Source organism: Mus caroli, unplaced genomic scaffold (assembly GCF_978045245.1).
Source record: "Mus caroli unplaced genomic scaffold, Mus_caroli_1 scaffold_12, whole genome shotgun sequence".
Classification (NCBI taxonomy): domain Eukaryota; kingdom Metazoa; phylum Chordata; class Mammalia; order Rodentia; family Muridae; genus Mus; species Mus caroli.
In genome coordinates, this window is record NW_028227267.1 from 44849980 (window position 1) to 44872355 (window position 22376).

At 38.9% G+C, this 22376-nt stretch overlaps 1 protein-coding gene across 1 annotated transcript; it reads right to left on the reverse strand.

Moving 5' to 3' along the window:
• Window positions 1-2018: 2018 nt before the first annotated feature.
• On the reverse strand, window positions 2019-22069 carry Psmc6 (proteasome 26S subunit, ATPase 6). Its single transcript, XM_021182042.3, has 14 exons — window positions 21930-22069; window positions 20958-21037; window positions 20841-20880; window positions 19904-19956; window positions 17136-17203; window positions 16824-16938; window positions 14301-14388; window positions 10641-10702; window positions 10436-10559; window positions 9865-9926; window positions 7715-7835; window positions 7509-7589; window positions 4454-4525; window positions 2019-2513 (listed from the first exon to the last, which is right to left on the reverse strand). The coding sequence occupies exons 1-14, from the start codon at window positions 22054-22056 to the stop codon at window positions 2395-2397; spliced, it is 1212 nt and encodes a 403-aa protein (XP_021037701.1). The 5' UTR covers window positions 22057-22069; the 3' UTR covers window positions 2019-2394.
• Window positions 22070-22376: the final 307 nt, after the last annotated feature.

The window sequence follows — 22376 nt, forward strand, 5'->3', positions numbered from 1 at the left end:
CCCGCCCCAGCCCACGCGCCCCAGCCAATCCCAGCCCACGCTCGCCGCCGGCCCGCCCCCGCCGCCGCCGCCAGGTGTCAGCGCGCCTCCGCCCCGCCTGTCCGCGAGCGCGCAGACGCGGGGGGAGGGGCTTCCCGCAGGGCGGAGCCGCGGCCGTAGGGGAGGAGCGGTCGGGGCGAAGGCCTTCCCAGATGCGATGGGAGTCCGTCCCTTCAAAGTGTCCTCCACACTCAGAGGAATGCTGCTCGATCCAATCCGTGGGGGAAGTCATAACCAAACAGGAAGAGTTCAGCTTAAATTCATGTTAGACTACGAAAAAAAAACAAAAACAACCCCCACCCCCGAGATACCCATCATCTTTAAACAAAGTAGAAAGTGGCCTCTTAGGTATACTCCAGAGTGTTAACAACTCAAATTATCCAGAAAATTTCAAGAAAACGATTCTTAGAAAAAGTCATCAGAAATGTAAATAACAGTTTACTTACTAAATTGTATTCAGTACTCTTAAGATTTCTCCGAGCCTATTTTTCAACATAAAAGATGATTGTGTGAGGAGCTAGCGTTAGAGTTAATAATTTTTGAAGAATATACCTTCTCCAGGGTCTCGCGCTATGTACACCAGGCTGGTCTTCAAATTTACAAGAGTTCTGAGATTAAATGATTAAAGGCCTGGTCTGAACTTCTGAACCACCTTTAGTCTCACTGAAGGAATCACTGAAGACTGCAAAGTGTACAACACTATCACTACTTTTCACTGTATTTTAAGACTACTTCCTAGAGACCTCAGGACTTACTGTTATCAAAAAACATCCTTTAAAAATAAAGTGGAAGGACCGTGTGTTTAACTTAGATTTCCTCTTAACTCTTTTCATGTTGTCATATATGTAATGCATATTCAATATACAGGATAGCTGTTCAAAAGTTAGGTGGCCAATTAGATGTTCTATGCTCTCTAGTATTACATAAACTATTATCCAGCTTTAAGAATTACAAAAGGCACAGAATACCCTGCTAATAATTCTTAATTTAAAAAATAATCCAATGGCAAGTATTGTGGTAAATGCCTTTAATTCCATCACTCAGGAGAGGCTAGAAAATGTCTGAGTTGAGGCTGGCCTAACCCACACAGTAAGTGTCCCAGGCCAGCCAGGGGTACATAGTGAGAACTTGTCTCAAAAAGAAAGGGGAAGCCGGGCAGTGGTGGCATACCCTTTTAATTCCAGCACTTGGGAGGCAGAGGCAGGCAGATTTCTGAGGTCGAGGCCAGCCTGGTTTACAGAGTGAGTTCCAGGACACCCAGGGCTACACAGAGAAACCCTGTCTCGAAAAACCAAAAGAGAGAGAGAGAGGAAAAGAAGAATTACATACCTAGCTGGATCATTTATGGTTAGTCCTTTGGTATTTATGAAACTGAAGTTTGATGTCTTTATTTAAACAAGAAATCACTATAAATAATCTCAATTTTTAGACATTGACAATTTCCTTATACAACTTTTGGTTGCCACATGAAATTAGAATTGTGTACAGGTGACAGAACTTTTGTTTTGAACATTTAACATTCCATAGAGTAGACACTCTCAGCCTGGTATTTACTGGAAGATATTTATAGAATCCATTGGTGAACCAAAGAAATAGTAGATCGCTAGAAATCACAAATATGTAAAATTATATGTCCATGAACAGACTTTTCCTGGATCCAGACCACAAAAGGGAATTATTTTTCACATAAACCAAATTAACTATAAGTATTACTTCCAGTCATAATCTTTAAAAAGTTAAAATTATCAAATACCTAACTGCAATAGGTAAAGAGAATTTCTTGGAAGACACAAGTACATGTATATACTCCATACCCCCACACTCTATGATTGATACAAGAAGACATCTTGTGGACTCTGTGATTACTGTTTAAAATTCAAAGCCCTACTTTAATTTTCAACTTCATCCAGGCTTTCAAATCATATTCTTACTAATCAAAAGGACAAGAATAAATGTGCTTTAGAAAAGACAAGAGTATATATAGGACAACTTAAACACATTTTATTGCTTTTTTTTTTTTTAGGACGAGGAAAACAAAATATAAAATAAGTCATAAGAAATGCTCTCCTCTACTATCTCAAATCATTTTGAATGTTGTACAAAATGCTCACAAAGCAAATACGAAAAGCTTCAGGATGTCTTTTGTAAATTCTGCTGCAGTAAATGCAACATCACCAAACATGACTTTCTTCTGTACCAATTTTAAAAGAATTATTGAATTACATACTATTATGTTGCTTATACATGTTTATTCACTTTTAATAAGATCATTGCCAATACATACATTATTTTCCTTAACTTTATTTTTACATTAAACCAATGTCTGTCATGCAGCCACCAAACCCTTCTAGTGAATCACACAGGCTTGTAGTCCAGCTTGGACTCCAGCTTCTTGGAGTCAGCCACTTTCCTGACTGCTTTCATGAAGTCTTCCTGAACTACAAAATCATGATCGGCACGAATTGCAAACATACCTGTGGAAAACAAAACAAATTGCTGCTTATAGTGTGTGCAATGCAGTTCAATCAGTAAGACAGCTAAGCTGGGAACAGTGGTAAGTAAGTAAGTAAGCTCAGCACTTAGCAGACTGCAACTGGAGGACTGCAAGTTCAAGACCAGCCTAATATGTCAAGACTTCATCTCAAAAGAAAAGGTGAAAGAAAACTAAGTGATCTTATCTCTATGGAGGAAATGTGAAGAGATATACACTTACTACTTCTGAGCCAGTAGTGCTACTTCATACATTTTCATAAATAGAGTGAGCATTGTTTTTGAAATAAGCAGATACCACAATTATCTGAATATTTAAATCTGGACTGTGTAGTACTTAATGAAATTAATATTCATTTAATACAAATACTGGCAGTATTAAGTGGTGGTACTTAATAAAAACACCTGGAACTATCAAGACCTATACATTCTTGGCTGAAGTTTCTTAATAGCATATACAATGACTCCCCAAAGAACAAAACATCTGGGCTAGGCTATTCATCTATGTAGTGGAACAGGTAGGATGTTTGCTTAACATATGCAAGATCTCAGGTTTGATCTCAAGCAATGCAAAACTAAACAACCAACTTGCAGTTACTTTAATAATGATTACCTGTCACTAAGCAAGGCTTAAGGTTGGGGATATAGCTGTCAGGAGTATTGCCTAGATTATAAACACTTGTTCAATCATCTGTACTGCGTACTATAAGCCTAAAATCCCAGCACTTGGGAGGGAGAGGCAGGATAATCACTATACACTGTATATTTCAAAAAGTTAGAAAAAAGGATCCTAGGTGTTTTCATAGTGAAGGGAAGACAGGTAATCTCCAAGAAAGAAAAGCTCCAAGTCAGGTACGCAACACAGACCCTGCACCCACACATAAATGGCACTCACTCTTGATGACATGTAAACAGTTACAGGTTATAGTCGGAGAGAGAGACACTCTCTTCAGTGGTGTAGCCACAGGAAAAGGGTCCACACTTCTCTAAGCATCCATACTTAAACTCAACAGATCAGGGACTGGAGAAATGGCTGCTCCTCCACAGGACCTGAGTTTAATCTGATCTAAGTATTCTACAATATATACATGTATACAAAAATATGGTTCCTATTAATGTGTGATTTCCTTCAAAATTTTTCAATGTGAGAAAAAAAAGCACCTATCAAAATTGACAGCATCAGCTTTAAAATCACAGTACTGCCTTTTGACTTTAGCTTTTCCTGAAAGTTGCCCTTGATAATTATATGGTCTGATAGATTTTGGAATGTGATAAATTACCCTAGAGACTTCAAGTCATATGTTAGCTGACTTACTCATGATGACATAGTAATTACAAAGACTACTGCAGACATGCCTTGGGTCTGAATATTCTGAATGAAAACTAAATGACTTCAACCTGGCAGTGTTTCAAAGTCACTTGTTACCAAAAATAAAACTAGTATCACAAAATTCAGAATTTTATTTTAAAACTTCATTTTGAACAAATTCCAGGACCTCAGACTTCTAGAGCAAATCTTTCAAATACTGGCCTTATGGGACTTGTCCACTCTAGTTCTAGCCACAGTGTACTAAACAGTCCTGCAGTCAGGCTTCCCACAACATGCCTGTGGGCATGAGGAATTCCTTCAGAGATCACATCCCCAAGGGGCAACTTTATTGGGGAACGGGGAAGGGTAGCTGGTAAATCAGTGTTGTAGGCTTGCATGTCCAGCCATACAACCTCAACGGCATTCTGTACGTTTCCCTAAAATCAAAGTCAGCTACTACAGTGGTGCATCCTCCCTTGTGTTGTTCAGTTCTACTTCTTGAAATCAAGTCTCAAATGCAAACCAAAAAACAGAAATCCTGCCAAAGTGCAGCTCTACTTTTAGATAAGCTTAGAACATTGTTATTGATGGTAAAAATATACTTTTTATTCTCACCTGCTTCAGTACAAACATTTCTCAGGTCTGCTCCATTAAAGCCATCTGAAAGCTTTACAATTGCTTCATAATCTGTTTAGAAAAAAAAAATAACAGAAATCAGCTAGATAACAATAAAGATTCAATATTGATTTTTGCCCATAGAGAAAATTTAAATGGACTAGTTCATTTTTAATTTGATCAGCATTACCCGTGCTACTATTTTACAGCATTAACAACTAAACTTGCTGCAAAGTAAACTAGAATCAGGAAAACATACTTTTGAATTTTCAACCAAAATTTCATCGAAATTTGTAGGTGCCTGCTTTGAAGCTGTAAAAACAAACGGAAGTAAGTGCAAAGCTGTGACTCATTAAACCTGCTGCACCCCTGTAATCAACCCCAAGATTTGGGAGGGTGGTAAAGAAAAGCTCCAAGTCAGGTACGCAACACAGACCCTGCACCCACACATAAGTGGCACTCACTCTTGATGACATGTAAACAGTTACAGGTTATAGTCGGAGAGAGAGACACTCTCTTCAGTGGTGTAGCCACAGGAAAAGGATCCACTCTTCTCTAAGCATCCATACTTAAACTCAACGGATCAGGGACTGGAGAGATGGCTGCTCCTCCACAGGACCTGAGTTTGATTCCTAGCACCCACATGGTGCCTAACAAGTGTCTTAACTCCAGTTCCAGGGGCTCCAATTCTCTCTTCTGGTTTTTAGGAATACCAGGCACCTACTTGGTGCACAGGCATACATACAGGCAAACACACACGCGCGCGCACACACAGCATGTACATAAAGTAATAAAATTAAAAAACCACAAAAGTCACTCGGTGGCAAAATAAAACATATAATTAGAAGATGGAAAGAGGAAGAAATCAGATGCATGGAAGGGGGACAAGAGAAAGAAATGGGGTGAATGTATTTTGAAATACAAAACACACATGCATGTACACACACACACACATGGCATAATCAAACTCAAGTATTGTTTATAGTGTAGTATAACAAAGATTCTAAGGACTAGGGGTGCGACTCAGTAGTAGAGTGAATGTTCCGCATTTCTAAAGTCCTGAGTGCAATCACCACACCACAACATAAAAAAAGTCAAGCAACAAAAACAAAATAATTTGGGGCTGGGGAGATGGCTCAGTAGCTAAAAGCACTTGCTGCCCTTACAGAGGACTGAGGTTTGGTTCCCAGTACCCATGGCATGGCTAACAACTGTCTAACTCTGAGACAGATGTGGTAAACAAGACATACACTTACTCACATACAAGTACACATAAAATATATAAGTATATAAACAGTAAGTGGAATGTACTTTAGTCATGCAAGGCAAATGTAAAATATACTAAAGGTAGAGATAATTTTATCAAAACAGAACCTTTAAATGATATAGCAAGCATTTATTAGCTTTCTGGTTTTCTTTGAAAATTTCAAGTTGTATGGGATCTGGAATAACAATAGTGAACTCTTTTTTTTTTTTTTTTAGATTTATTTATTTATTATATGTAAGTACACTGTAGCTGTCTTCAGACACTCCAGAAGAGGAGGCTAGATCTCGTTACGGATGGTTGTGAGCCACCATGTGGTTGCTGGGATTTGAACTCTGGACCTTTGGAAGAGCAGTCGGGTGCTCTTACCCACTGAGCCATCTCACCAGCCCAATAGTGAACTCTTTCTCCTCACAAAGTAGACATGGCTTGAAGAACTATAGCTCTGTGCTAGCTATGAATGTGACAGAGACAGTGAGAGGAACAGCAGAGCATAGGCTACTAAAACTATCAAACACCTTTGTTGGCAATAAAGAACTGGTCAGTCTCTATACAGGGACTCCTCAGTCAGCACGTAATCATGGTCAGGTCACTAACCTTCTAAGAGCAGGGATTCCCAAGGATATCAGTTATCTAGCATCTTAGGAGAGCTCAGTATTTGTAGAAGATACTTATAACCTCATTAAAAAAAAATTGATTTATTTAACTTATTATATATAAGTACGGTGTAGCTGTCTTCAGACACACCAGAAGAGGGCATCAGATCTCATTTCAGATGGCTGTGAGCCACCGTGTGGTTGCTGGGATTTGAACTCAGGACCTCTGAAAGAGCAGTCAGTGCTCTTAACCACTGAGCCATCTCTCCAGCCCTAGATCAATCTTTCCTCATAGGGTCAATGAAATAAATGGTAATAGTCAACCATTTGTAGCTATTTAGAACCATCAAGTTCTAAAGAGTTTTCCTGTATTGTTTTTTTTTTTTAATTGAGACAAGGTCTTACTAGGTAGCCTGCTTTGCAGGTTTTCTGTCCTGTCAAAACTACTTCACCTACTGCTGTGGTGGGAAGGCAGCCATAACAGCATGCAAATGAACGATACAGATGAGCTACTTCAAAACTCTTTTACAAAAGAAAACGGCCAGGAGAACTCAGCTTATAAGCCATGTTTTGCTACATGTTCAGCCCTCACTTACATATGCACTTTATAATATTTAAAATTTTTATTTTAAACTTATTTATTTTAGTTTTTGAGATAGGGTTTCTCTGTGTAGCCCTGGCTGTCCCAGAACTCACTTTGTAGACCAGGATGGCTATTAACTTAGAGGTCTGTCTGTCTCTGTCTCTTGAGGGTAGGCGCCACCACCCACCTCCTAGCTAAACATATTTAGTTTTATGTGTCTGGGTGTTTGTGTGTGCACCGTATGCACACAGTGCCCTCTGAAGCCAGAAGAAGGTGTTGGATCTCTTCAGACGTCAGACAGGAGATACAGCTGCTTATGAGCTGTCGTGTGGGTGCTGGGAAATAAACCCAGAACCTCTGGGAAAGCAACCAGAGCTCTTAACTGCTGAACCTTCTCTCCAGCACACACATGTAACTATTTTATATTTTTCCACTGCCCTCTGGTTTGTAGCAATACTTCCCATCTTCACACTTTATTCTTCTGAGAAGATAAAAGCATTAAGAAGAGTCCATAAACTCCTAGGCTAGCTGGGACGCTGTCAGCAGCAGCATCCTGTTGTGCTGCGCTTCATTTACCCGATGCATACTCGAATAAACACTCTACTTTCTCACCTATTTCACCATGCTTTGTAATAGGGCCCGCGTGGATTTTCAATATATCTAATCTTGCTTGTTCATTTGGTAAATCGATATCTGAAAATAGAGAGAAACTATTTTGTACTCCAGTTGATAGTTTAATAGAGTAGAAAGAGGTTGGGTAAAAAGATAAAACTGACAGAGAGAAAAACAGAGCAGGTAAAGAAAAGAGAGTAACTCACGTATTTTTCTATCTAATCTTCCTGGGCGCAGCAAAGCAGGATCCAGTGTATCTGGTCTGTTTGTAGCCATGATCATTTTAACTCTATGCAGAGTATCAAATCCATCCATTTGATTTAGTAACTACATAAAAAATTAGAGACAGACTTTACCAAACACATGCATTTTTGTGCACATATGCACAAAGTTTAATGAAATAAAAATTATTAAAAGATAACTAGCTGACTGGTGATGTCTGCTAGTTGATAATATATTATCAGTTATATGAATACACTAATAATTGTGTTGCTCTAAAATACCTCTTATAGTTTTGGCTTTTGTTTTAAGACAGAGTCTCATGTACCTTAGGCTATGTTTGTTTGATTTTCTTAATGTTCAGTGGTGTTTTGTGAGGTCTATGTGAGGATGCCACAAGCCTGGAACTGGAGTTAGAGACAGCTGTTAACTGTCAAGTGGGTGCTGAGAACTGAACCTGTGTACTTTGGAAGAGTAGCCAGTGCTCTTAACTGCTGAGCTATCTCTCCAGCCACAAGACTTTATATTTTAAATTTAAAATACTGTATACAGAGACAGTCCTAAGTTCATGGTCAGACTGGTCTATGTAGAAGTTCCAAGCTAGTCAGCACTACGCAGAAGACAGCCTGTCTAAAAATACAAAACAGCTCATCCTCTGCCTAGGTCTGTATAATCTGTAAAAAAAAAAAAAAAAAAAAAAAATCGATTTTCAAACACTACAATAAAAAAAATTAAAATCAAATGCTCTGTGCTACCTAGTTTCCATTTGCAGCAAACGGGATCTTGCATTATGTATCCTCTTCACTTCATCACCTCCCTGCTCCATCATAAAAGCTAGTTTACTATATACATCATTGCACGGGACTCAGATCTTCTGCACTACAGTCATGGCCTCACAGCGGCTGTGATTACCTGTCCCACACATGGTGGGCTTATGAGGAGTTACTGACTGATGACTGCTGGAACACAGAGAGCAACTCTTCTTCAAGGGTATGTATGGCCCCTAGTAGGTTGCTGATTCAAATAGGAAACACTACTTGGACTCAGTGAGTTATTAAAAAGAAAGAACATGAAGGTGGGATGGTGTTGGGGGTGTTAGGAGTGAGAGTGAGGAGATGGGGTAGATGTGAAGACACACTATATGTATGCATACATGATGTATGCATGAAGTTATCAAAGAATAAAAAAATGTTTTTTAAAAATTCTATTTTAGCTGTCATAGTCTTAGTAATAAAGCCCAAAGAATGGTTTTCAGAGCAGCCACAAACATAATGCAACTCATTTACTGCTGAAAGTCTTAATATATGTTACTCATACCTTTACCAAACCAGCATAATCAAACGCTTAACAATAAGTTATACATCTGAATAGCTGATCTATTTAAAAAAACTATAGAATACAATTTTACCAAATAGGATTTTATGTCTTTTTTCTAGTATTCTTATTTTACCTCTTTATATGAAAACATTAAAACTAACCATATGTTTTAATTTCCATTTACACACTTAAGTCAGTTTAAACATAACATATTCTCCTTATACATCATTTCTTTATGGTGAAAACATTGTATTCCATTACAGTATTGAAATATACATGTTTTTATAGAGATACCCAGGTACCTAACAAACAATAACTGCTTGTTCCTGTCTACCTGGTATCCACTGATCAACCTTTTCCTGTCTTTCCCTGTTCTTTAGTGAGTAACTTCCTCCTTTTGTGTATGTGTATAGATATATTATGTGTGGGGTCCTTCTGGAGACTACCAGCAGAAGGACATTGGTGTACTTTGCCTCTCTGCTTTATTCTCTGGAAATGGAGTCTCTCACTGAACCTGAAGCTCCATCAGCAATAAGCAAGTCTGAGCAACTCTAGTCTCTACCCTCATTATGCTGCCCTTATAGATGCATGACTGCCAAGAAAAGCTTTACCTCAGTCCATCATACTTGCAAAGCAATCACTCTTTCCCACTGAGCCATCCTCCCAAACTCCACAGTAATCATTTTTCTTATTAGGGATTAGGGTACAAGAATGTGTTCATTCCTGGCAACATCTCAAACACTTGTTCACCTTCAAATATGCAATATTTAGTTTTTTATTAATAAGTTTTTCTTTATAAATCCTCTTTACCAAACATTACCTCCATTAAAGTTCTCTGAATCTCTCTGTCAGCTGATGTTCCCTCAGAAAACCGACGGCCACCTAAAGTAATAAATTTGGAAATACATAGACATTATTCTTTTGTTCTGTGCCCATCATTTAATAAAACAGAATGTAATAGTAGGCAGTGTTAAAAATACTAAGTAAGCCGGGCAGTGGTGGCGCACGCCTTTAATCCCAGCACTTGGGAGGCAGAGGCAGGCAGATTTCTGAGTTCAAGACCAGCCAGGTCTACAGAGTGAGTTCCAGGACAGCCAGGGCTACACAGAGAACCCCTGTCTCGAAAAACTAAAAAGGAAAAAAGGCAAAGAACTGATTTTGGAAAGAGTGTTTCTCCTTCTGCAGTGCTCAAGGTTATTCACTGAGACTGGCCACGATCTCAAAGCTCTGAGAAGTCCTATGCAGGCAGGTGGTACTGAGGACGCCCACTCGCTGTGCTACCTACTGCAGACAAGTCAGAGCTGCTGCTCAGGCAGGACCTTCTTTCAGGTTTTTAAACAATTTCTAACAAAAAAGTATTTAAGATAAAATTGAAAAGGTTTCATTCTTACCAATAGCATCTATTTCATCCATAAAAATGATGCATGGCTGGTGGTCCCTGGCATAATTAAACATTTCTCTAATCAAACGAGCACTTTCACCAATGTACTTGTCTACAATAGAACTAGATACAACCTGTTTAAAAGAAAAATAGTAATACAAATTAGACAATTCAAAGAAATTTCATTTAAAAAAATATAAAAGAATTTCCCTTACCTTTAGGAAGTTGCAGTCCAGCTGGCTGGCAACAGCTCGTGCCAAGAGTGTTTTCCCAGTGCCTAGAAATATCAAATGAAGTTGGGTTCAAAGCAGAACCATTTTTAAAAGCCTTTCAACAACTCTTGCCGGGCGTGGTGGCACACTCCTTTAATCCCAGCACTCGGGAGGCAGAGGCAGGCGGATTTCTGAGTTCGAGGCCAGCCTGGTCTACAAAGTGAGTTCCAGGACAGCCAGGGCTATACAGAGAAAAAACCCCGTCTCGAAAAAAAATCCAAAAAACAAAAAAACAAAAAAACCCCAACTCTTGGAGCTTAGTACTTAAGAATGCTTGTTGCTCTTCCCAGGACAAGAGTTCAGTCAGTCCCTAGCACCTCTAACGGCATCTTATAATCACATGTAACTCCAGTTACAAGTGACCCAACAACCTCCCACATATAGCACTCACTTGCACAGATACACACAAACAAATAACCAATAACATAATTGTAATGGTAGTGAATTTTCTAAAACTGAAGCTAAATCCTACATAGAAATTTTATTTAAAATTATAGAGTAAATTACTTGCAATATTAAATTGTTTAACTTTAGGGCTGGAGAGATGGCTCATCATTGACTGCTCTTCCAGGAGTTCTGAGTTCAGTTCCCAGCAACCACATGGCGGCTCATGACCATCTATAATGAGATCTGATGCCCTCTTCTGATGTTTCTGAAGACAGCAACAATGTATTCAAATATATAAAAATAAATAAATCTTTAAAAACTTTTTAAACCATCCTTCCTGATTTAAATTACTGTGACACAGTTATATGTATTCATTCTAGAATGATTAAACCACACTAATTTACATACCTATTAACTCATATGGTTATTACTATGTGGTGAAAACCAAGTCTTCTTTCATCAAGTGGAAATACCTAATACGGCAACAGCTAATTTTTTGCGTGTTTTTTCTGTGACGTCAACCCATCCCTCTTCCCACAGCCCTTCTTAAACAAACCATTCTCTGTAAGTTCAACTTTCTAAAATCCCGCACACAAGCGAGATCATGTGGTATCTTGTCTGTCTTTGCATGCCTGCTTACTTCCCTTAGCATCATCACTGCAAGATTGATCCATGTTCACACAAAGGACAGAAGTTACTTCTCTGTGAAGACTCAATCATATTCTACTGTGTATATATATATATATATACACAGTAGAATATGTGGTATATATATATATATATATATATATATATATAATATAATATAATATATATAATATAATAATATAATAATATATATAATATATATTATATATTATATAATATATATAATATATAATAATAATAAATAAATAATAATATAAATGTGGTATATATATATATATATATATATACCACATTTTCTTTACCCTTTCATAAGTTGATGGATACTAAGATTTTCTTATCTTGGCCACTGTAAATAGCACTGCAATAAACATGGACGTGCCAACATCTCTTCAACATACTGATTTCAGCTGCCTTGCATGAATACACACACACACACACACACACACACACACACACACACACCACCTCTCAATTGCCAAGGAAGATAGTACTTTCATTAATTTTTCTGAAGAACCCCAAACTGTTTTCTAAAATGGCTACATCAACTTACATTCCTATCAGCAATATAGCTTCTCTTCTCTCCATCTTTGCCAATGCCTGGTTTTATTACATTCATTCACTCTTTCTTGATAATAACCATTCTAACAGGTGTGAGACAATATCTCATCTTGTAATTTTAAGCACAATGAATATAGAACTTTAGAAATAAATAAAAAGTTACTCTTACAATATGGGCTATATACATTGAATGGATCTTTTTTAAAATTATTTATGTACTTTATGTATATAGGTGTTTTGTCTACATGTACATTTGCACCCCAGAAGAGGGTATTAGATCCCCTGGGACTATAGTTATGCATGGTTGTGAGCCACTGTGTGGGTGTTACAAACTGCACACATGACTTCTGGAAGAGTAGCCAGAGCTCTTAACTGCTAAGCCATCTCTCCAGCTCACGAATAGATCTGTTATCTGTACATGATATCTTTAGCATCAATCATTAGTTATTTGGAAACTAGAGGGTGAGTGAATTATGCAATTTCCTTAAATATTGACATTTTTCACCATAAAATATTCAAAATCACCTACTGGTATCACAATACATCTTATCAGGAAAGTCTTCTAGAATTAACATATTAAAGCTGTCAAATTCACTGGGTCTAGTAAACATTTTTTAAAAATTCTAATTTTCGGGTTGGAGAGATGGTCCAGCAGTTAAGAGCAGCAGCTGTTCTTCCCAAATTCAATCCCCAGCACCCAGATGGTACCTCACAACCATCTGTAACTCGAGTATTAGGGGATCTGACACACTCTTCTGGCCTCTTTGGGCACCCAGTGGCACACATGTGGTACACAGACACACATGTAGGTATGCCAACTTGATACAAGCTAGAGTCATTTGATAAGAAGGAGCCTCAACTGAGAAAATGCCCGCAACTGGGCAAGTCTGTGGTGTATTGTCTTAGTGATTGATGTGGGAGGGTCTAGCCTGTTACTGAAAGCGCCAGCCTTGGTCTGCTGGTCCTGAGTGTTATAAGAAGGCAGGCTGCATTAGCCATGATGAGAACGTCAGTAAGAGCACTCCTCCATGGCCTCTATCGATCGGCTCCTGCCTTCAGATTCCTGCTCTGTTTGAGTTCCTTCCTTGACTTTCCTCGGCAATGCAGTATAACATGAGAGCCAAAAGCTGAAATAAACCCTTTCTTCTCTGAGCTCAGGATGGTCATGTTTTTTAGCACAGCAATGGAAACCCTAACTAAGACACACATATTCATAAAGATAAGTTGTTTTTAAAAGTTCTAATTTTACTTGCCATGTCAACTTTTATGACCACTAACAGTCTGTACTACTTATTTTACTTGTTCTAGAAAAACTGTAAACTAAATAACCAACTGCCAGACTGACTAACCAATTATCTAATCTCCAGAAAGCAACGATCTGAGTCACTACAGACTGCAAATTGTCCTTTTAAGTAAAACCGATCCCATGTGAAGCCTCCCACTCAATGACGGCATAAATGCTTTGCCTGAGCACACTATACTTTTCAGCATGCAATTGTACAGAAGCACTTTCTGTTCCTGCTCCCATTTCATCACAAAAAACAGTTCTTAAGAATGAAATATTAATAAAATTTATCATTTTTATCCCTTTACTAGCAACATTCAAAGTGAAACTGGCATTTTTGCCGACACTGCAAGTATGTGGTGGTCAAGAACAGTGATTACCAGCATTGTTGATGCCAGTGTTGAGCAACTTTACCACAATGCCTTTGTACCATCAATAGATGCCAAATAATAGATTAGTTTGATGCCAGTGGTTCTGACCTTGCAGCTCCATTAAAGTTTCTCAGGGACATCCGTTTCTATGAAATGAACTTTAAGGACTAGGGTATATAGAATTACATGGACTGGGACAAGGCATAGAAGGGCTCCACATGCCTGACGGAAGAGCAGATGTCAACCTTTACTCTCAATAGAGTGGGAACTGGGATTACCTATATTAAATTTTTGTCTTTCTACTTTTTAATTCCTCATCTACTCCTTTTCTGAAGGAGATAATCCGATACCAACCTGGCGGTCCATAGAGCAAACAGCCTTTTGGAGGTATTATTCCTACACGCTGGAATAATTCTGGATTTGTAAGAGGCAATTCTATTACCTGGAAAAGAAGTTGCATGTTTCTTAAACAGTAGAAAATTTTAATATATTTTAAAATACTTAAAGTTTAATAATACCATGTTATAATCTCTGAGAAAAGTACACTTTCACGCTATACAAAATGACTTAAATATTGGTTTTATATCAGATGAAATCTCTTAAAAACAAAAATTAAAAAGTAGTGGTTGTTTCTAGCAAGCTACATATTAGATTGTACAGATGTATATACTTTGTAAAGAATGTATTAGAATTACATATTTAAAAATCTGTACATTCATATCAGGTGCATATTTCACTACAATAAAAATCACAGTATAAAGAAACAGAGAAGCTGGGTCCACTGGCATACATCTGCAACCCATGCTACTCAGGAGGCCAATGCAGGGTGACAGCAAGCTTGGTCTAGAGTAGGTAATTTACCAAGATGTATCTCAAAAGACAAAGTGAACAAGAATGAGTGCAGCTCAGGAACGGAGCACCTGCCTGGCATGTGAAGTCCTAGGTTGAATTCCTAGTACTACAAAATGATCATAGTCAGCAAAGAATAAAAGGATCTATAATAATTCACATAATACAGAGCAAAAATAGTCACAAAACAAGGAATGTTTCTGATGTCATAATTGGTTACTATCACAAAAGACATAAAATCTCCTCTGCTAGCAGTATGTCACAGCTTTTTTTTTTTTTTTTTTTTAAGTTATTTTTTACTCTCATTCAGAGGATTTAAAAAAAAAAAAAAAAAAGGGCAGGCGGGCAGGCTAGCCATGTACTCAGTTGGTAGAGTGCTTGCCTCACCTAACATGCCCAAGCCCTGAGGTCCAGCTCCAGCACGGCTGATGCGAGTGTGGCAGTGAGTGCGCACATCATGCAGCCCTAGGGAGGAGAGAGAGTGGGAGGAGCACAAGTTCTAAGTAACTTCCTGATGTTCAGTGAACTTAAGGCCTGAGATATATGAGATGCTGTGTCAGAGGAGGAGAAAAGAACAATAGCAATATGAGGAGGACGAAGAGAAGGAGGAAGAGGATCTGGCTATCCAATTTATTTATAGCACCAACTACTTGAAATACCATCTGTGTGATGTTACTGAATGTTTCTGATGCCATAAAGCATGATTAGTATAAACTAAGTGTGAAGAAACCAAAACCACCAACATTCTAAAATATCTGAGGATAAAAAGTGTGTGTAAGTGTGTGTGTGTGTGTGTGTGTGTGTCTGTGTGTGTGTGTATCCTACTCCTTAGCAGATGGGATGCAGCCAAGCACTGTGGGAGGGAGGCAAGTTTCATGAAGACATTTCCTTTTTCTTCTCTTACCCTCTCACTAACTTGAACTCAGTATATACTTTGATTTCATAATCAGGCCAGTGCTTCTTTATATATTGCCAAGAAAAATTTGGTTTCATAATCACCTGGAATGCCTGTGCCCTACCCCAATCTTCAAACTACTCAACCAGTTTCCTTTAATTTTTCAAAAACTGTATTATTATTCTGTGTACAAATATATGTCTGTGTCCCTATGTGTGTCTGTGTCCACATGCATGTGCTAATGCAGTTGTGTATGATGAGGAGGAAGTGTATGTGCCACAGCACACTTGTGGGCAAGAGAAGACAACTTTGTGGAGTCAGTTCTTCTGTCCTCAAACCCAGGTTATCTAGCCTTGTGTGGCAAGCACTTTTACTGACTAAGCCATCTTAACAGCCCAAGCAGTTTATACTTTAATAATGGTTTCAAAAAGTGTAATGAGCTGAGGTCTAAGAATTATGAACCACCATGAACTACACATTCAAGAACTACTCCCAACTCTTCTCATTCATTCCTAAATACTTAGGCTGCCTCAGGAAAAGTAAATCAGTATGACAGTGTACTTTCCCAGGTTATGAGGCAAGGCAAGCCTAATCTAATTCATCATCTGAAAGCTTATAAACGTCTATAGCCAGTATTCTAAAGAGCAACAAATAGTTTGAAAAAAGATAAAAGTATTTGGGGCCAAGGTAACAGTTTTTATTGTACTGGGTTCAACATCACTAGCTTTAGGAAAGCCACACAGCATGTTGCCCAGTGTGCAACTAGTTGACCTAAGCACACTGAAGACAATTGGAACTGTAAATGGCAAAGGTATTAGATATCAATATTTCTTCACTTTGCCCTATGTTCTTTTTTGGACACAAAAAGGTGACTTTCCCAACACTCCAAAATAGCAAGCAGCAGTAATCTTTACAGCTACAAATTCATTGCTATTCTCAGCAGAGTTACAAATGTATAATAAGCAGAAGCTACTATTGAGCCAAAAACAAAATGAAACAAAACAAAACAAGAAAAACCAATCAACCAACCACAACAACAACAACAACCCAAAATGTAATTTTACACCATTTCTCCCTTCAGACATCCTAAAAGCAATAGGGCAATAGTCTGAGATCAGAGAACACACACCCACCTCTCTTAACTCCCGAATCTGTTCTGAAAGGCCTCCAATTTCAGAATAAGATACATTTCCAGGATCCTCGTGAGACATGTTATAAACCAATGGATCCACCTCTCTCGGCAGATATCTAGGATGAAAAACAAAAAAAAATCAGAAACTTTTCTCTCAAGGGATTTCGTCTTAGTTTGTGGGTTATGCAAGCACCTTCTAAAGACCTTGAACTTAATAGGTAAGGAGTAGTAAAATCTTCGATGATTCCACAAATCCTGTACTTTAGAAAACCTCCCCTCTAAGAAACTGGAAAGTAAACAATGAGAAACCCACCTCATGATGGTTAGTGTGGTCATATCCAAAGCTACTCTGGTTCCTGGCTTCAGCTTACTTTTGTCAAGCTGTTTCATAAAACAAAAGATGTTACACAAATATTTAAAAAGGGAAATGCTACTTTAACAAGAGCTTAATATTCAGAAACCATATATACATTTTTATACTACATAAGAGACACAAATATCACATTATAAACTCCCTGTCAATAGAACTTTTTAAAAAAAATTCCTTAGTGAATATTTTGGGGAAAAAGAAAGGAAAATGGTTTGCAAATGTATCTATAAAATATCTTTTGAACATCTTCTAGAAGAAAAAATATATATACATAATCCTAAGAGAAAAGGAAACAGGTTTCCTTTAGAAGATTTCTATTAACATACTAAGGAATGCAAGCCTGTGGTGCTACTGCACGCCTTTAATCTAGCACTTGGGAGGCAGAGCCAGACAGATCTCTGAGTTTAAGACCAGCAGGGTCTACAATGGGGATTCCAGGATATCCAGGGCTACACAAAGAAATCTTGTCTTCAAAAACAAAAACCATACTCAGGAATGCAAATGAACAAAACAAATAAAAACTCACTCCTGTGCCCTTGTACACAACAGTCCTCATACTGAGCACATCAGGTTGGATAATTACTACATGGTTAAGCATGTTGACTTCTTGGTTACAATTGGATACTCTATTCTATAGATGCACTGAATATATACTGAAGACCTCACTTGTCAGAAATAAAAAGTTATGTTCCAATAGTTTCAAAACTGTTTGCCATTGTATTTTTAGAATTTTAACCACTTTGTACAGGACTCTACAATGAGCTATAAATTTAGGAGATTGAATTGTACTCACTAAAATAGAAATGATCTAGAAAGTTACTAATAACAACACTGATTAAATCAATTGAAACTGTTGTCAGACCAAGAGTGAGCTTTCTTTGGAAAGGTTTTTGGTGCCCAAGCTCAGAGGCAAAGCATTTTTAGAGCCAAAACCATAATTACATAAGGGTTGTGCGAGGGTGGTTACATTGGTGAGGTATTTGGAGTTATTAACATTTGTTTCCAAGACCTACCAGTATCTTCCAGATACTATATAATACATTTGTACCATGGTCAAAATGATGGATAGTCCTAGAAGCATCATCAAAGTGATGTGGCTATTGGTGGAAGGCTGAGAAGTGACTGGGCAGGCACAAAATTAACACTGGGAAAGGATGGTGATACCTTAGTCAGTTCAAAATGAAGTAAGGGGTAAGGAAATTGCTCAGGGCTGTTTTCAAGAGGGAGGACTTAAGCTCATCACTCTCACTTCTATAAAAAGCCAACTGGTACCTATTAGTCCAACACTGGTAGGTGGGGATAGGCAGATCCCAAGATCACTGGCCAGCTAGCCTAGCCAAGATTTCCTCCAGTTCTGTGAGACCCTGTCTCAAAGCAGTAACACAGAGAATGTCCTGCTCTGGCCTTCCTATAGGTGCATTACACAATCACATGCATGCACCACATGCATATACTAAATCACATACACAGAGAAGTAAAAATAGGCAAAACACTAAATAAAAAGACCTTTATAGCCGGGCAGTGGTGGCACACACCTTTAATCCCAGCACTTGGGAGGCAGAGGCAGGTGGATTTCTGAGTTTGAGGCCAGCCTGGTCTACAGAGTGAATTCAACAGAAACTCTTTCAAAACAGTATCTTAGAAATGCCAATTTTTGGCATCCAGAGGGCCTTGAAAGGAATGTAAAAGCTGACTAAGACATAACAAAAATCCATTTTCATTATTAGAAGGGTTCACCAGGTGTCTCATGTGCTTGCCATGTATTTTGCTACTGTGCTACATCCCCAAACCTAGGTCTATAATACTTTCTAAATTTTCATTTTTATGTATATGGGTGTTCTGTCTGCATATATGCTGTGTTACCATGCAGGTGGCTATAGAGACCAGAAGAGGACACCAGAGCCCTTGGGAATGGAGGTACAGATGATTGTGAGCCCTTGTGTGAGTGCTGAGAATCAAACCCAGGTCCTCTGGAAGAGCTCCCATGCTCTCAACAGCTGAGCCACTCTCCAGTTCCTAGGCTTATAGTATTCGATTACAAAAATATCTAGTTATATGCTGAAATCCTAAGATTAGCTTTTGCCTCAATGTTAAATATTATTCTGGAGTCATGTTATAATGTTTTAAAACCTGAACTCGGCATAATGGTAAATACTGTACTGGTACTCAGGAGGCTGAGGTACCAGTATTGTTAAAGACACTATAGGCTACATAGCAAGATCGAGTTACAAAAAACAAAACCAACAATGAAAACGTAAACTCAATATGACAAATACTCCCAGAAAAAGTGCTTCAGCAAATGCTTAAGACACTTCCTAAAGAACAGAATGGTATATAAATCGCAAATGCTACTGACTCATTCTAAACTACTCACTTACATTGTAAAGTCTGCAAAATGAAATGCAGAGGTATTTCAACTTGCCCATTTTGGTCCAAATGACTAAAAAGTTAACTACCGCTGAGTCTGTAAGCAACATTTTTGAATGTTTAAATGTAAAACATGGGTAATTGATATGCTGTTCAAGAAAGACATCATACTAAACCATTTTCTTTCTAGTTCTAAAATGATTTGATTTCTAAGTACAGATATCTGACTAGGACAATGAGAAACACTAGGGACTAAGAAATTCCAGGCTTTGCTAGTCATTTGCGGTGTCTGAACAAAGCACTCTTGGGAGTTATGGGCACAATGCCCCATCAGAAAACATTACCTGACGACGACAACCTACGACGTATCTTGGTCCATTTGTTGCTTTAACAATGACTAGAACAAATTGAAAAACAAAGTTAGAAAACAAATACATCTACATGTATGGTGAGTGTAGTTTTATGTCTGACCTCTAAGAACAGTAAATACAAAATTTAACTTATGTAAACAAAGACCAACTCCTTGTATTGTTGTCACTAGAATACTAGGCACTTCAGGGCTATCCTTATGGGTTATTAAATAAAGGCACTTACACCCAAGCTCATTGATCTTACTAAAGCCAATCTCTAGGTCCCATCTTACATGGCAGAAGCAGAAAAGCAACTCCCACAGTAGTCCTTTGATGCATGCACACACATATGCATACACATATATACATGAGTGCAGGGGACACAGACATAGAGACAGACAGACACACATACACAAATAAATGAATTAAAAATTAGAAGGGCTGGAGAGATGGCTCAGCGGTTAAGAGCACTGACTGCTCTTCCCGAAGGTCTTGAGTTCAAATCCCAGAACCCACATGGTGGCTCACAACCACCCATAATAATGAGATCTGACACCCTTCTCTGTTACTCTGTTCTCTGTCTGAAGACAGCTACAGTGTACTTACAAATAACAATAAATCTTTAGAGTGTGTGTGTGTGTATATATATATATTCATATGAATGTATGAATGAATTAAAACAGTCTTCCATATGAATATATATATGAATGAATTAAAACAGTCTTCCATAATGGCACACATGCCTAAAATTCCAGCACTGGAAAGCAAAAGGCTTGTGAGTTCAAGGCCAGTCTAGTCTACATAGGAAGATGCATCCAGAGCTACATAGAAGTACCTGGCCTCAAAAATCAAAATAAAATGGGCATTTCAAAAGCTGGCAAGGAACTGGGGCTTTTTATTTTTTAATTAATTAGTAAGTTAATCCACTTACATTTTTCTTCTGTTAACTGTTTTAGCACTTCACCTACAATCTGGAAAAGAATAAAGGCGCATTACCTTTTGCCAATAGCTTAGAAATGGCAAAATACTTTCAAACTTTATCACCTACCTGCCCAACACTTTGTAGTGCCTTCAAATCATTTTCAGACTTCTCATACTGCTTGGTAAGTTCTTTTAATTGTTCCCTTACTGAAATAATAAAATTTTGACATTTTAAGTTAAACAACTGCATAAAATTGTTTACTTAGGTCTCTTTTACCTTATGTAGGTTTCAAACCACAAAATAAGTTTGTTTTTTTTTTTCAGTTTGTAGTGGATAGGTGGCATGTTTTAAAACGAAATGTAACAGAGAAAGTGTCATATCTATTTTCTTGGTACGAAATGTTTTTAAGTTACATTTTTAACCGACAGGGACATCCTGCCACCTTCAGATTTGCTACAAAACTGAACGATAAGCCGTGAATCAAGCCTCCCATTGCTACACTAAGATCACCTGGCTTACTCTGGTTGTCCATACTAAATTAAGTCAACCAACGCAATTCTTCACCGAATCCTAGGCTGCCGTATTCTCTCATTTAATTAAATCACGCAGGCTTTTCAAAACGTAAATGTTCAGGGTATACAGAAAACTTGGTACTCAGTATGAAGCCTGAGGGAAGACGAGAAAAGCTATTACAACCACTGAGCCCCCTTCTACCCCAAGTACAAGCCGCCTCCGTGAGTTCCGCGTCCGGCTGGAGCTTCTTTGACTCAAGCGTCCTCCCATCCCCGGGTCCCGAGACCCAAGCCTGCCTTCCTGCACCCGGAATATGTCCCCAGCCCACTTGTTCCTCACTCCTCTAATCCTCCCCTCTTCCACCTCAGAACTGTGGCTGTTCCCTATGCCACCGGACTGGGACTGGGGCCATACCCACGGCCGAGGCGGTGCTGCACCCCAGCGCGGGGCGGGATGACAAAGCGCCTCGTCCCTGGACTCGGGCCTTCCCAAGCCGGGTGCTGTTTTCGGGCTCAGCCGAAGCCTCCGCTCTATCAGAGACCGAAGCCGGTCCAGGCACTAGAGAGTGTGTCAAGGCTCACTCACGCTCCTTAAGACGGCCGTCAATCTCCTTGTGCTCTAGCAGCTTCTTGCGATAGTCCTGAAGCGCCTTATCTCTAGGGTCCGCCATGATGAGAAGCCGTCGCTCATAGGGGATGCCGGGAAGGGCCATGGCAGCCCGGGCGGGGGAGGGGGCGGGGCGAGGGCGCAGAGGCGGCCTGGGGCGGGACCGTGACTGGCTCCGCCCCTTCCGGCTGGCCCGCCTCTCGCTCCCGGCGCCGAAGTCAGTCACCTAGAGAGGCAGAAACCTCGAAAGCGCTGGAGATCGTCTCCGGTCACACTGTCCCCTGCAGGCCAGAGTGAGCAATGCCTGACGTAGCTACTGGCTGGCTCAATATTAAGTCACTGCTTTCCTAGAACGCCAAAGGATCTGTAATAAACTGAAAAGCAAGAGGAAATGACAGGATTTTTTTTTTTGAGACTGTCTTGTAA

Excerpts from the sequence above, each read along its gene's own strand:
- Psmc6 (XM_021182042.3), bottom strand. The coding sequence starts at position 22,056 with ATGGCCCTTCCCGGCATCCCCTATGAGCGACGGCTTCTCATCATGGCG. Across the intron at positions 19,957-20,840 it reads ACAGTTAACAGAAGAAAAAT|TCATTGTTAAAGCAACAAAT; the intron begins GTAAGTGGATTA and ends AATTTGTTCTAG. Across the intron at positions 7,836-9,864 it reads TTCAGAGAACTTTAATGGAG|TTACTAAATCAAATGGATGG; the intron begins GTAATGTTTGGT and ends TTTTTTATGTAG.